General features: G+C 48.6%; 1 protein-coding gene across 2 annotated transcripts in view; it reads left to right on the top strand.

Annotated features, from left to right (window-relative positions):
* Positions 1-15,421, top strand: part of CALN1 (calneuron 1) — a 581,567-nt gene that overhangs the window by 53,171 nt on the left and 512,975 nt on the right. Inside the window, exon 1 of one of the 2 annotated variants that reach the window (XM_023735306.1) lies at positions 15,283-15,358. The exons of the other annotated variant lie outside the window; for it this stretch is intronic. Coding sequence (XP_023591074.1) covers positions 15,336-15,358 — 23 coding nt within the window. The 5' untranslated portion in view covers positions 15,283-15,335. Of the gene's footprint in view, positions 1-15,282; positions 15,359-15,421 lie in introns of those variants that run through there. 2 annotated transcript variants of the gene reach the window in all.

Below are 15,421 nucleotides of genomic sequence, written 5' to 3'. Positions count from 1 at the left end.
CGGCCCAGCGCGAGGTGAGTGCCGCCGTCTGCCGCGCGCTCCCGCCGTCACCTCGGTCCTCCGCCCGCGCCCTCTCCACCATGCCCGGCCGGACCCCAGGGCTGTTGAGGCCCCTGGCCCCGGCCGCAGACCCCAGAGGGGGCGGGAGAGAGGCCAGCACCCCCTCCCGTACCTGTTGGCACTGGAGAGGGCACAGGGCGGGTGGGGGCCACCCGAGCCACCTGGCCTTCCCTGGGGTGGCTCCTGGCCGTCCGGCTGCCTGCCTGTCCTGGGGCGAGGGCCCGGGAAGGACCACGTCTCACCCCGGTGTCCCGGACTGTGCCCCCTGGAGGCAGGGCGCTGCTCGCCTGTGGCCACGGGCTCTCCGGCGGTGGGTGGGATGGGAGCGGGAGCCGCCAGCAGCCCAGGGGGGAGCAGGGAGGCATCCAGGCACCCGGGAAGCCGGGAGTCATGGCGATTGGGAGAGGCAGAAGGCAGCATTTCGCCTCTCCAGCCTCCCGCGCGGGCTGCTAGCCCTCCTGGGCGCACGCTCCCTAGCCGGGTGCACGATGCCCGGGGAATGACCGGGGAGGCCTCCGCCGCTCAGCCTGGGACCTGGCCGGTGCTGGGTGGGCCCCAGGGCTCGCAGCAGCTTGATGGGTGCGCGCTTGGGCGGGGTGGGCGCTGGCGCCCTGGGCAGTCGGAGTGGCCACGGGTGCACCAGCTCCTGGACCAGCGCTGCGGGGAGTGAACTTCCTCCGAGTTGGCCTGAGGGCGCCCGGGCAGCAGCAGGTAGTTCTGGGGCGGCCTCGGTGACCAGGCGAGCCGAGGACGCCTCGCGCACGTACGGGACAGAGGGCGGTGGCTTGCCCTTTAGCCAGGAGCCACGTGCGCCCCTTTCCCATACCCAAGTTTCCCCAAGGCTCCTTTTTTCCCAGTGACGAGTGTGTGAGGATGGCGCCTTCTTGACATTTGTGTTGGAGTCCTTGCTCCCCGGCTGAGGCGGTGCCTGCAGTTCCCGGGGTGCCAAGACTGGGGCGCCATCCCCAGGACCGGAGCCTGGTGTTCCCAGGAAGGGAGACTTCCCAGGGCGTAGGGAATAGCAGCTCAAGGCTGCGGTGGGTGACAGTGACTGCTTTCTAGAGTGAATAAGAGCAGCAGGGCAATAGAGTTGCGATGACCCCTCAGGAAGAAGGGGTGATTTCTGCCCTATGTATGTCCACACACACACAACATTTGTGCAGATAAAGCTCACGTACTCTTGGGATTTCTGCGTTCCGCTTCTCTGACTGCTGACTTTCAGCCCAGAAGATGAACTGTTTTTCAATTCAGGCATCAGGGCTATGGAAGGCTTTTAAAGCCATTTGGTGTGAAATTGTCCTTAGACTAGAGCAGAATATGGCTTTTATAGAAGCCAGGCTCAAGCTCTCCTCCCTGGCTTGGTGGTAGTTTTTATTTCATTTTTGTAGGGTAGGAGGAATTGGTGGGGCAAGGAGATGTGGAGTCAGGATTTGTCTTTGCTACCTGTTTGTCCCAGGCCTTGGCTGAAGTCTGGGTGGCACCTGGACCCCTCTGTGCTTGCAGCTCTTTTAGGGTGTGCCACTTTATGATTCATTCCTGGACTCCAGAGCTTTGGTGGCTCCTGAGGCAATCCTAGACAAAGAGTGGATGCCTCGTGGGGCCCCACGAATGCCCCCGAGGGGGATTTCCCCATCCCCTGGCCGTCCCCAGGTGCCTGCTCTGGGGACAGTCCGGTAGAAGGCCCCCCTTTCTGAGCTTACTGGGGACCTCTGGGTTTTCCACAGCAGCCAGTCGCCTGAAGAACAGCCTCGCTTCCTGAGAAGCTGGTGAGCGACTCCGAAGGTGGTTTCTGGGTGCATCCAAGTGGAATAATGAAAACAAAATTCTCTGGAAACTCAATCCCTATGACATTTTATTGGAGGAGAGATAAATCCTCTGAGAATTGTTCACCAAGATGTCACCTTTCTCTGAACTCTGAAAGTAACCACTTCCTTGTGTGAGGGTGCAGGGTAAGGGTTCTTTAGAAAGGAAACCGTTCAGTTCAGCCGGTTCTGTTTAGCAAATGACTGCCTGACTGGATGGAGACGTAGGATCCCTTTCCTCACCAAGGGGTGGGGGTGGGGGCTGGGATTAGGGGGTGACAGCTGCTCTGCCTTGAATTTAACCTGCATCTCCCCAGTGGGAGGGCTCTGATCAGTGCTGAAATACTGCGTAGGGTTGGGCTCCAATCTGGAAATTTCTTTTCTATAGTGAGTGGCCTTGGGTGGGACGGTTTACTCCTGGGTCACCAGCTGGGGAGGGGAGTCTGTTCCTTGAGCCTGATGCTGGGTCTGCAGTGGCAGCTCTCCCCATAGGTTGCAGGATCTACAGCCTCTCAGAGTGCTTGCTGGGTGTCAGAAGGGGGTGCTATTTCTTATTGTGAGAGAAATTCTCCTGGCTCTCATAGAACTTTGGAGATTTGCGGCCTGTAGGACAAAAAAAGCAAGAAACAAAAACCCAAAGCCATCATCGAGTCGATTACTACTCATAGTGACCCCATGTGTTTCCGAGTAGAACTGCATGCTGTAGGGTTTTCAGCGGCTGTGATCTTACACTGGTAGATCCCAGGCCTTTCTTCCATTGTGCTGCTGAATTTTCAGTTAGTAGCCAAGTGCAAACCATTTGCAATTGAGATTTCTGAGACCCTGCTTTTGTGCTAGACCCTTTCCCATATTTGGTCTCATGTTTCATATTTAGAAACCAAAGATTTATGGCTGTTATTAGTTGCTGTCAAGTTGATTCCAACTCATGGCAACCCTATGTATTACAGAGTAGAACTGTGCTCTGTAGAGTTTTCCAGGCTGTGACCTTTCAGAAGCAGATCACCAGGCCTTTCTTCTGAGGTGCCTCTGGGTAGGTTCGAACCGCTGGTCTTTCAGTTAGCAGTTGAGGGCTTAACTGTTTGTGCCACCCAGAGACTCCTTGAAACCAAAGCTAAGGGAGGTTAAACAACTTTTCCTAGACTGCCTAAGTTGTAGGCAAGAGGCAGGGTTATGGTTTGATTTCAGGAGGCTGAGTTTCTGATTCTAAGGCCAGAGCTCTTTCCATACCTCTCACTTATGCTCTGGAAAACTGTTTTAGTAGCTTTTGAACTAAGGCGTCCTGGTGGCATAATTGTTAAGCACTTGGCTGCTAATTGAAAGGCTGCTAACTGATCTCGGGAGAAAGACCTGGAGATCTGCACACGTAAAGATCACAGCTTAGGAAACCCTATGAAGCGGTTCTGCTCTGTCATGGGGGTCGCTATGAGTTGAGCTCAACTGCACGGCACACCACAACAACCACCACCACCTTTGAACTGCTGAACACGTGTTAGTCACGTGGGTGCCTTGATTAGAGTCAGACAGAGTGGCTGCCCTGTTTGTGTTTGTTGAGTGAATCTCGGTCAGCGTCTCAATTCTTACTCCCCATGGGGAAGCCCAGGCATGGGCGGGGGGCTGTGCAGTCGGTCAGGGGAACGGGCAGACCTCTGCCTCCTCGTGTGTCCCCACGCTGGAGCCATGTCTAGGTTTGAGCCTAGATTAGTTCGATTATAGGCTTCTTCTTCATTTTTTTTTCTGGAACATTCTCTTTCTGTGCCTACATCGCTCTGGAGTGGGTGGCATCTTTGCCCTTTGCTGGAGGCTTAAACTAATGTAGTCAGAGTGCCTGAAACGTCCTTTTGTGATTGAGAACCATTAGGCAATGTAAGCAGCAGTCCCTCGGACGGACGCTTGTTAAAACAGTGTGAGTCTGACTCTTAAACAATGGAACTGTCCTTCAGGAGAGACTGAGTCCTCAGAATGCGCAATTTGAAGGTAATTCTGGTAATTCCGTATGTGGTCACAAAGCAGGAAAATGAAAACACAATTTTTGCACCCAACCTGGGATTTTCAAAGTGGATTACGTTTGTAATCGTTGGACGTCTAATGAAAATTTGTTCAGTGCTTATTATGTGCTACGGGCATAGAGCTGAGTCTGTGACAGAGCTTCTGTCATCCAAAAATTCATAGATTAGTGGGGGGAAGTCAGACACATGGGTGAGGGATATGTGTTTGTGAATAGAAACAGAAAGTGGCTAGTGTAGGATGGAGGTGATGTCTGAGCTGAGTTTAAAGGATGGTTATGAAGAGGTCAGCTCAAGTGGGCATTCCAGTGCAGAGGAGACAGTTTGGGCAAAGGCTCAGCTCCACTGAAACCTGCCCAGCATCGTAGCCACACGCAAGATTCCAGGCAGTGGCTACACAGGAGGTGCATTGGCTGGAAATCAAACCCAGGTCTGCTGCGTGGAAGGCGAGAATTTTACCACTGAACCACTATTGCTTCCAAGATAAAATTAGATAATATAATTGAGACAGATTCAGGGGCTGCTTCAGATTGGGGTCAGGTAAGAAAACACACGGGGACTGTGGAGAAGCAGCAGGCAGCGTGGAGTTCTTGGACCGTACAGTGAGACCAGAGCAGAGGCTGGAATGATGAATGGAGGCTTTTGGTCAGGACAAGGGGTTCAGCATTTATCCACTAGGGGGCGGATGACATGGCCAGATTTGAGTTTTAGGTAGGAACTGCGTGGAGAATGGATTTGGCAGGGATACCAGTGAAGAGACTGGCGCTGAATGCTGGGCTTGGAGTGAGAAGGCCGTGGTGAGGAGTCTGGGGAAGAGGAGATGGATTTGGCAAACATTTAGGAGAATTATCAGTTAGGGTTCTTGGGCTGCAAGCGACAGAGGAACCAGCTATGACCAACAACTAAAGCCCCAAAAGGAGGTTATTGGAAGTATTGGAGGAAGCTCACAGGATTGGGGGCATGCCTGCAGAGACAGGCTTGGAGCAGACAGGAACGGGGCCGTCCAGGGGATCTGGGTGGCAGGAGTGGCCCTGTGGTCTCTCCCAGGTGATGCTTTGCAAGTAAATGAGCTCTAACCTTTTCTGTTATTATTATTACTGTCATTGTTATTATTTTGTATTATTCTGCTACATTCAAAATGCTCAGAGGATATGTCTGATTGGCATTGTGTTGGGTCCCCATACCTAGGGGAAGTTTTCCAAAGGGACATTTGATTGAATGGAGAGAGGTAATTTTCTGAAAGGAAACGGAAATAATTCTACTGAAAGATGGTGGAAGAGATGGTGGCAGTTTACCACAGGAGGGTGAATTGGCAAGACTTATTAATTAAGTGATATGAGAGTGAGAGACTGGGAAGAGACTAGTGCGACCAGAGTTCCTGCATGGTGCAAACGGTTAATGAGCTCAGCTGCTAACTGAGAGGTTGGAGGTTTGAGTCCACCCAGAGGTGCCTTGAAAGAAAGGCCTGGTGATCTACTGCTGAAAAATCCGCCATTGAAAACCCTGTGGAGCACAGTTCTACTCTGATACACATGGGGGCACCATGAGTTGGAATTAACTCCATGGTAAATGTTTTTGTTTTTAATAGTGTGACCGCTGGGTTTCCGGCTTAGGTAACAGGGAGGGAAAGCAAATGAGAGCCTAGCCGGGATCAAATAGCTGGCTTGTTTTCCTCCTGGCAGGGCTGTGGACAGCTCCATGACCAGGCTGCCGCAGAAGGTGACGACCCATTTTAAAAAGTCTCATTAAGGGGCTGTGCTGCTGTGAATAACGCCTATTTAAGTAGGTTACCTTATCTCATGCCCCACAAATCTGGATGCTTTGAAAATACTTTCATTCATTCAACCAACCAATGTTTATTGCACACAGCTGGTTTACGTACTGGAGAAAACAGCAAGTCAGAAGGAGGCCGTCCTCTCCTATTCTAGTGGGGCAGACACCATCAACAATAAAATGAAATACAAACAATAAAATAAAAAACCTGGAAGATGAAATTTGTTGTTGCTGTTAGCTCCTGTTGAGTAGGACCCTGACTCATGGCAACTCCATGCACAACAGAATGAAACACTGCCAGGTCCTGCCCCATCCTCACGATTGGTTGTGGATCAGACCCTGTGATCCATAGAGTTGTCACTGGCTGATTTTTGGAAGTGGGTTGCCAGGCCTTTCTTCCTAGTCTGTCTTAGTCTGCAAGCTCCACTGAAACCTGTTCAGCATCATAGCAACATGCAAGCTTTCACTGACAGATGGGTGGTAGCTGTGCATGAGGTGTTTTGGCTGGGAATTGAACCCAGACTTCCCACGTGGAAGGCAAGAATTCTGCGACTGAACCGCTATTGGACCCAAGATAAAATTAGATGATATACTTGGGATAGATTTAGGGGCTACTTCAGATTAGGTGGTCTCACTGAGGAGGCCATATTTAGGTAGAGACCAGAAAGGCTTGAAGGGGCCAGCTGGGTGAAGAGCTGGGAGGAACGTCAAGGCAGTGGGAACAGCTGGTGCAAAGGCCCTGAGGCAGGAACGAGGCAGGAACAAGCTGGGTGCGTTAGAGGAACAGGAAGGGGCCTGGTGTGGCTGGAGTGTCGTGAGGGGAGTGTGGCAGGTGATGAGTTCAGAGAGGCTGGGGCTAGTTCATGGGGGGCCTCGTAGGTCACCGTGTGGAGTTTGGATTTGATCCTGAGCTTGATGGGAGCCACTGAGGGTTTTAAGCACGTTGTTGTTGCGTGCCGTCGAGTTGATTTTGACTCACGGCGACCCCATGTAACAGAGTAGAACTGGCCCATAGGGTTTCCTAGGCTGTTATCTGTACAGAAGCAGGTTATCAGGTCTTTCTCTCGAGAAGCCACTGGGTGGGTTCAAACCACTAACCTTTCGGTTAGCAGCCAAGTGTTTAACTGTTGCGCCAACCAGGGCTCCTTTAATGTGAGAGTGACATAATTTAATTTATATTTTCAAAAACAGCTGTGTGTTCTGTATGCACTCCCTGGGTACAATAAAGCGAGTCTTTATCCATTAAGAGTATAAAATGAAATGTAGTGTTTAGTAAGGGTAACAGATGGAGAGAAAATGCTTTGCTGACCTTAATTTAGTGATTTCTAATGTACCAACTAAACGTGGGCACAGACAGCGTTGATTTCAGTTTTGTTTAAAAACGTGGTAGAGAAGAACCATGAAAAGAAATGGACCGAAAACGTTAACAATGCTTGTCCGAAGGCGTTGGCGCTATGAATGATTTTTTAATTTTTGAAAATGAGCACATCTGTCTTTTTAAAATATAGATACAGATAATCACAAGTGTCTTGGATGGGGTGTTGTGAGAGTCTATATTTACTAACGCTTTTTTTCCCTACCATTTTATTTCTGGAAATTTTAATATAAAGAAACTCACAGTTCTGGGAGGGACAGCAGATATGATATGCATTTTGCAACAGCTGTCCAATTGATTTGGGCTTAAAATATGTTTAATTATGAAGGTAAATGTTATTCTTTTAAAGAAGTTCAAGCAATACAGAATATATTACCTACAGCGTGAAAGCCCCCTCCATTCTTACTCCCCAGACTGCTAACATTTCAGTATCTATATAACTAGATTTTTTCCTGTATATTTCAAATATATACATCTATATTGTCTTGAATTTTGGATTATTGCTGTAATAAGTTACCCGACCTCCAAGTTACTCTCTGAATCCTTCCTCTAGAGCTTGAAACCTGTTATTGTTGTTGTTAGTTGCTGACTAACATTGATTCTCATTGATTCTGACTCATGGCGACCCCATGTGTGCAGAGCAGAACTGCACCATAGGGTTTTCAAGGCTGTGACCTTTTGAAAGCAGGTCGCCAGGCCTTTCTTCCAAGGCACCTGTGGGTGAGTTCAAACCACCAACCTTCGGCTAGTAGTTGAACACTTAATCATTGGTGCCACCCAGGGTCTCCACGCTTGAAACCTAGATGGGCTTTTTCCCCCTTGTAAAAAAAAAAAAAAATGTTAAGAAACATAAAGGCATGATTTAGCTAGGAGAAACTGAATCTTGCCTTTTTTAGTGTTCAGAGCATTCACTGAAAGCATAATTTACACTTAGGAAGAATAGAGCAATTAAATATTCATTAAAAGCTCATCTCTGAACATTTAAACATTATTGCTTAAGTATTGGATCCCAAAAGTTTGGATCCCGATTACAAATCAGTTGCACTTTTTCAAAGCAAAAGTTAGCCAATGAAAACGTAGGAGTGCAAATTAGGCCGCTTAAGATAATTATTTTGGTGACATAATTATTACAACAGAATATTATTCTTTGAAAGCAGGGGAAAAAAAAAAAAACATGAAATAAAGTGTTATTTAGTCCACGATGTGTTTGGGAGGAGCTGTTGATATGCACGGAGAAAAATATATCTTGTGGTCCCTGGGCGGTGCAAGTAGTTTGCACTTGGCTACTAACCTAAAGGTTGGTGGTTGGAACCCATCCACCGGTGCTGTGGAAGAAAGGTCTGGCAATCTGTAAAGATTACAGCCAAGAAAATCCTATGGAGCAGTTCTGCTCTGTAACACATGGGGTCGCTATGAGTCAGAATCAACTCGACCGCAGTGGTTTTTGTTTTGTTTTGTTTCATGGTGCAGACTTGATTTGGGGACTTAAATGTCAGGAATTAACGGTCACAACTCAGTGTTAATCGAACTGAATAGTGTTGGTCTGGACATCTCATTATGCAGTTCAGCAGACTCACTACCTTTCCCACCATTAGTTTAATTAAACACATCCTTTCTTGATGAAGAGCAGAGCGAATACATGCTCGGAAGAGAATGAGCGTAAGGAATAGAAGCACAGTGTTGAACAGGGCGCGGGGACCTTGGTTACCTCATTTTACAGACGTGGAAAAACGAGGACCAGATGGATGAAATGACGTGCGCTTGTCAACGAGAGTCGGTTTCCCCTCCTGGCACCCCTTTCCCTGCCCTCAGCAGTGGCTCTGTGTTATTGAAACGTTAATTTATTTTAGTAAACCCAAGAATTAGGAAAGTACTCTGAACCACATGAAAAATGGGAGCGTTTTTGAGCTGTTTCATTCATTCTGCATAGTGTAATCTGTTTGTGTACTGATAAGGGGCCTAATTACTGTGTAAACATTTTTATAGCCTGGTAAGAAAGCCTCACACATCTGTACTGCACATCGATGTAGCGTTGCAGCCTCCAGCATTCTTTCTGCTTATTCTCAAAATCATTTGCTCTGTTATTTAATCTGATCTACAGTTGATGATTCATTTTATGTATATACACACACACGCACTCCATATGCAGCTGGAAGTGAAAAATAATAATAGCAATCCTGCATAGTACTTACCATGTGTTACCAACCCTGATTACTAGTATTTCCTACATTTTACTGATGGAAAAACTAAGATGCAGTGTGGTTCGTAACTTGTCCGAAGTTACAGACTAATAAGTGGTGGCTGGAACTCAGATAGTCCCTGTGACTGAAATCTCCATCTTTCCTGTGTCTCTCTAAAGACCAGCAAACTTTCTGTAAGAGAGATCGGGATCTGAGTTTGTTAAGTCACTTTGTGTTTGGGCGATTCATGGATGTAGAGCTGCAAAGAGTTCCTCGTGGGCATCTCATTTTCAAGCCTGGTTCATGTGCTGCCCCCAATTCCTGCTGTTCATGACTCAGCTGGTGGCAGCAGGCTGAGGACAGATTATCCTCAGTGGAGGCCCATGGTTCTTTTTCCGCTGCAAGACCCAGCCCTCGAGCTAGCTGCGCAGACACCTCCCTGCTCTGGGAGCTCTGGTGGATGAAAATACTACTTGCTTTGGGTGTGGCTCCTATGTTATCCTTAAATAAATTCCAAAATAAAAATAAAAGTACTGTAATTCTTAACATCCAAAGAGATAAGTGCTTCTATTCAGCAGTTAGAAACCCAGCACAGAGTCTGCTGGAATCCTCAAAGGGCAGTAGGCAACAGGGAGGCATCACATAATTCCAAAGGAGGGCAAATGCCGGAGAATACTGTCAATGGGTCCTCACTCAGAGACCTTATTGTTAGTCTCAAATTATTAGTTATCATGCTGGCTGACTCATAATCTTGCACCCCAGAAGGGAATGAAGCCAAGGAGCATTTGCTGCTGGCTCGTCTGGCTCCCTACAGTTCCTGCCTCTCGCCTCGATGGTCCATGTGCTTGGAGATCCTGCATGAAAGGTGTTGCTGAAGAAGAAAGTTCTGTGCTCTGATTTGGAGCACTGTGATTGCTGAGAGAGGGGGAGAGAGAGAAAGGAGGAGGAGGAGGAGGAGGAGAAGGACAGGGAGGAGGAGTAAGAGAGAGAGAAGGAGGAGGAGAAGAAGAAGGAGGAGGAGGACTAGGAAGGGGAGGAACAGAGGAAACAGGAGGAAGAGAGAGAGAAGGAGGAGAAGAGGGAGAAGGAGGAGAAGAAGGAGAAGGAGGAGGAGAAGAAGGAGAAGGAGGAGGAAGAGAAGGAGGAGAAGAAGGAGGAGGAGGAGGAGGAGGGGAAGAAGGAGAAGGAGGAGGAGGAGGGGAAGAAGATGGTGACAGCTGTCCCTGGGAGTTGTCACCTCCTGGAGGAGGCTGGAGGCTTGTGGGGAGTATCCCAGGGGGACTGTAAATTCAAGAGGCAGGTGTTGATTTGGGAGGGTGACTCCATTATAAATGAGAATGTCAGACAGTGACTGACCCTGCTCTGGCCTTGGGGTGGTGCTTGGATACAGGTCATACAGACCATCCCAGAGGGCGGTCTGTCAGCCTTGGATTTGAGTTTTAGAAACTAAAGGGGAAGATTTAACTCTTACTTTTCACTCTGGTTCAGTGGTTCTCAAACTTTGCTGCATGTTAGAATCTCCTGGGGAGCTTTGAAAAGTCCAAATGCTCTGGCCATGTCCCAGACCATTGGCATCGGAATCTTGGGGGCATGGGACCTGCCCCCCACCATGTGACTCCCATGGACAGCCAACTTTGAGAAGCAGGGCTCTAAAACAGATTTCTCAAATGGATGTGCCTGCAAATCACCCGGAGAGCTTGTTAAAATGCAAATCTGATTCACTGGGTCTGGAGCAGGACGAGACTGTGCATTTCCAATGAGCTCCAGGTGATGCTGCTGCCGTTGATGCTGCTGGTAGTGGACCACCCTAGGAGTAGCAAGATGCTAAACAAAAACAAAACAAAACAAAAAAAAAAAAAACAAACCTGTTGCTGTTGGGTCGATTCCAACTCATAGTGACTCTATAAGACAGGGTAGAACTGCCCCAGAAGGTTTCCGAGGCCGTAGTCTTTACGGAAGCAGACTGCCACGTCTTTCTCCCAAGGAGCAGTTTGTGGGTTTGAACTGCCAACCTTTTGGTTAGCAGCCGAGTGCTTAACCACTCTGCAACCAGGGCTCCTTAGTGAGATGCTAGTTAGGAGTTATCTTCCTGCCTTGCTTAGCTTTCCATGAAAGGCATCTGGAACCACTGCTCCCAGGCCCCAGACCCAGGACCTATTAATTTATTTTTTGTAATGTAAGAATATAAAGAGGGCCCTGGTGGCACAGTGGTTAAGAGATTGCCTGCTAACCGAAAAGGTCGGCAGTTCAAATCCACCGGCTGCTCCTTGGAAACCCTATGGGGCAGTTCTACACAGTCACAACATTTGCCAGTTCAACATCACCCATAATCATGGCCATATTTCCTATCACCATGAACAAAGACTCCCTGATTCCCAAATAATGACTCCAGCTTTCCTCCTCCCTCCTGCCCCCAGTAACCGCTAATAAACTTTGGTCTCTGTACATTTGCCTGTTCATGTAAGTGAGATCATGCAGTATTTGTCCTTCTGTGACTGACGTGTATTTCACTCAGCACGATGTTTTCAAGGTTCATCCATGTTGTGGCATGCCTCAGGACTTCATGGGTCTTTATAGCTGAGTAGTATTCTGTTGTATGTATAGCCCACGTTTTGTTTAGTCATTCATCTGTTGAAGGACATTCCGGTTATTTTCACCGTTTGGCTATTGTGAATAATGCTGCAGCGAACGTTAGTTACAAGTCTCTGTCTGCATCGCTGTTTTCCAGTCTTCGTGGAATTACTGCAGACCCAGGACCTTTTCATGAGATTACAGCGTCTTTGGTTCATTCAGAACTAGCAGTCAAGATGAAACGTCTTTGTCATTCAGGATCCAGTGTATTCTGCCCTGGCCAGGATTTCTAGAGTCGCAATTAGAGGCTCAGTGAGCTGGAAGGGACCTCAGGAATTATCTAGTCCAAGCCATTCAGTTTAGTAGAGGGAGAAACTGCGGCCCAGAGTGATGGGTCCAGAGTCACAGTTCTCAGGACATGGCAGCTGTGGACTGGAGACCAGGAGGACTGGTGCTGCCTCCTGAGAAGACACCACGTGCTGCTCTTGGTTCAGGGAATCACGAGCCAGAGACATCCAGAAAGACTGTGTGCCCGTGTAGTCATGTTCCAGGCCCCTGTGAATTGGGAGACGTTCGTGTTCCTTATACCTGTGATTTTCCATCCCCCCCGCCTGCCTCCCCACCAACTACAGCTAACCTCGCAGGAGCTTGGCGAAGTTCTCTGCTTCTCAGCGGTTGGAGGTGACGCCTTGACAGATGTTGGCCAGCATGTCTCTGGGTGGGGCGCTGATGAAGGCAGCCCCACTTTAGGCAAAGTAATTACGCGTGCCGTTTTCACCCAAAATATTGTCTCCCATTGTAGAAACGAATAAAGAACACTTAAAACATACAGGTGTCTCGCTGTTGTCGTGGATATGCAAAACCCATTGTAAGAATGGTTGGTAACTGATGTTCCTGGCGTGTATCACCCAGCCATGACATGTTCAGCTGTGGTGACTAATGGTATTTTGTTGGATCCTTTTATTTTGTGCTTTCAACCCTGGTGCTGACAGGGATGGCTTCCTCCCCATCTCTTTATGCTTTGTAAACCCTCCTGAGATGATGTCAATGGGCCTGAAGCTCAGGGACCAAAATGGACGTTGCTTTCTCAGTGTGTGTGTATTTCACCCTAGAAGACAAGTCTCATAGAGAGTAGGGAAAGACTTAGGGAGCACATGGAAGTTGACATAAAGATTGAGGTTGTATAATTATAGCTAATGGTTATGTAAGTGCTCCTTTCTAAGCACTTCACATATGTTAACTCATTTAATTTTTCAACAACCCTATGAGGTAGGTACTATTATTATCTCTATTTTTATAGCCGAGGACATCAAAATGAAGTTAAGTACCTCGATGAAAGTCACACAGCTAATGTGTGGTGACGTTTGACTCACAACTCTAATAGCTATGCTGCCTCTGTGATTCTGATTGCCCGAGATGTGCCTAAAGCTGCAGAGAACGTTCCCCTGCTTGGACCACGCCTTTTACCTTTGATACCAATGGAGTTGCTCCTGTTGGAGTTGGCCCTGCCCTGTTTCTCCAGTCTGTGTTAACTGATGGACATGTGGGCTCACTCTAGCTCGTCAGCAAGTTCTGACCATCAGAGAGAATCCACGGCCAATTGCTGCGGTTGGAATGTCAGTTGGGGCAATTATGTGGAGACTAAGCTCCAGGTACCTGTATGGAGGGAGTCCCTGGGTGGTGCAAATGGTTAACGTGCTCAGCTGCTAACAGAAAGGTTGGAGGTTCAAGTCCACCCAGAGGTCCCTCAGAAGAAAGGCTGGTTGCTCTACTTCCAGAAAATCAGCCATTGGAAACTATAGAGCACAGTTGTACTCTGACACACGTGGGGGTGCCGTGAGTTGCAGTTGACTTGACAGCATCTGGTGCTGGTACCTGTATTGCGTCCGAGTTACAGGCTTCACCACCTTCCCATGCAGGCCACCCGCTGGACCAATTTTGGCCTTGATCTTCCTGCAGTGGCCACCATTGGCCTGCGTTGTCCTAGGGTCCCGGGACTATGACTTTGCTCTGCCTCGCAGCCTGAAAGTCGCCCTCATTCATGCTGGCTTGTTCCCGCAAGATGAACCACAAGTGGGGTCTATTTCTGGTGACAGACAGAACTCCCTGAGCTCTCCCTCGCTTCAGGCCTGGTCCCATAGGCACTCACCCCGGTGCCGTTTCTGGCTCTCTGTCTACCCATATGTGCGCAGTGCGTAAGTGCTATTGTTTGGCACCGACCTTCTGATCTTGTGGCTGCTGCTGTTGTCCTGGCCTGGATTTGAGCCATCTCTGACTGCTTTCCTGCTTCTTGTTTCTCAGTTTCCCAAACCCATCCTCACCCTACTGCCAGATTTATCCATTGAAAAGGCCCCTGGTCTTCCAGAAACTTCCAGTTGCATCTCATTGAGAATAAAATTTAGACTCCTGAAGTGACTTTCATTTGACCGTGTTGGTCACTGTACCTCCGCCATCTTCAAGTGTCATCAGACCACAGACCTCTGAGTCGTTGCTCATGCTTCTTTAGCTTGGAAACCCCTTGTCATTCAAAGTCAAGCTTAAATCTTATCTTCTCCATGAGGTAGCTGAATTTAATTTCTCTCCCTTTGTGCTTCCTTGGCACAGTGGTTAAGTGTTTGGCTGGTAACAAAAAGGTTGGCAGTTCAAATCTACCAGCTGCTCCTTGGAAACCCTACGGGGTCAGTTCTTCTCTGTCCTGTAGGGTCGCTATGAGTCGGAATTGACTTGATGGCAACGGGTTTTGGTTTTTGTGATTCCTTACACATTTGCTCTAGAGCTATACCTTTAAGAGCTGACCATGAGGCAGTGGTGGTTCAGTGGTAGAATTCGCTCCACGTGGGAGACCCAGGTTCGATTCTCAGTCGGTGCACCTTAGGCATAGCCACCGCTTGTCTGTCAGTGGAGGCTTGCGTGTTGTTAGGTTTCAGCAGAGCTTCCAGATTAAGACGGACTAGGAGAAAAGGCTTGGTGATTTAATTTTGAAAATCAGCCAGTGAAAACTCTATGGATCACAACAGTCCGATCCGCACCCCATTATGGAGATGGCGCGGGACCAGGCAGCATTTCGTTCTGCTGCGTGTGGGGTTGCCATGAGTTGGGGGCCGACTCAGCCGCAGCTGACAACAACCTGAGCTGAGCTGTGCTTGTGTAGCCCCTTCTCTTCCGCTTATAAATTGTGAGCTTGTTGAGGGAAGGGACTTGGTGTCTGTGTGTGTGTGTGCTCTCCAGTTCTAGGCATAGCGCTTTTCCTGTAATAAATGTCGAGATGTTTCTTAAGTTTAACTGGAGGACAGTACCGTGGGAATCTAGCTGTATGTTTGTTCCTATGATCTAAAGACACCAAGGAGCCCCGGTGGACCAGTGATTAAGCTGTTGGCTGTTTGAACCCACCAGCGCCTCCAGGGGAGAAAGATGTGGCAATCTGCTTCCGTAAAGATTACAGCCTTGGAAACCCTATGGGGAAGTTCTACTCTCTCCTGTAGGGTCGCTATGAGTCGGAATTGACTCACCTGCCACGGGTTTGGTTTGTGTGTTTTTCCTTTTTTTTAGATCTAAAGCCTCTGCCATCCACATGGGAAGAACAAGCCTGTATTGGTGAGCGAGCTGCTTCTCACTGGCAACTAATCGTTGGCTTCCAGCACTTGCGCTGTGATTTAT

Source organism: Trichechus manatus, unplaced genomic scaffold (genome assembly GCF_000243295.1).
Source record: "Trichechus manatus latirostris isolate Lorelei unplaced genomic scaffold, TriManLat1.0 scaffold00077, whole genome shotgun sequence".
NCBI classification, from domain to species: Eukaryota; Metazoa; Chordata; class Mammalia; order Sirenia; family Trichechidae; genus Trichechus; species Trichechus manatus.
The sequence above is the reverse complement of the archived record's forward strand: the minus strand, read 5'-3'. Positions and strand labels throughout refer to the sequence as shown.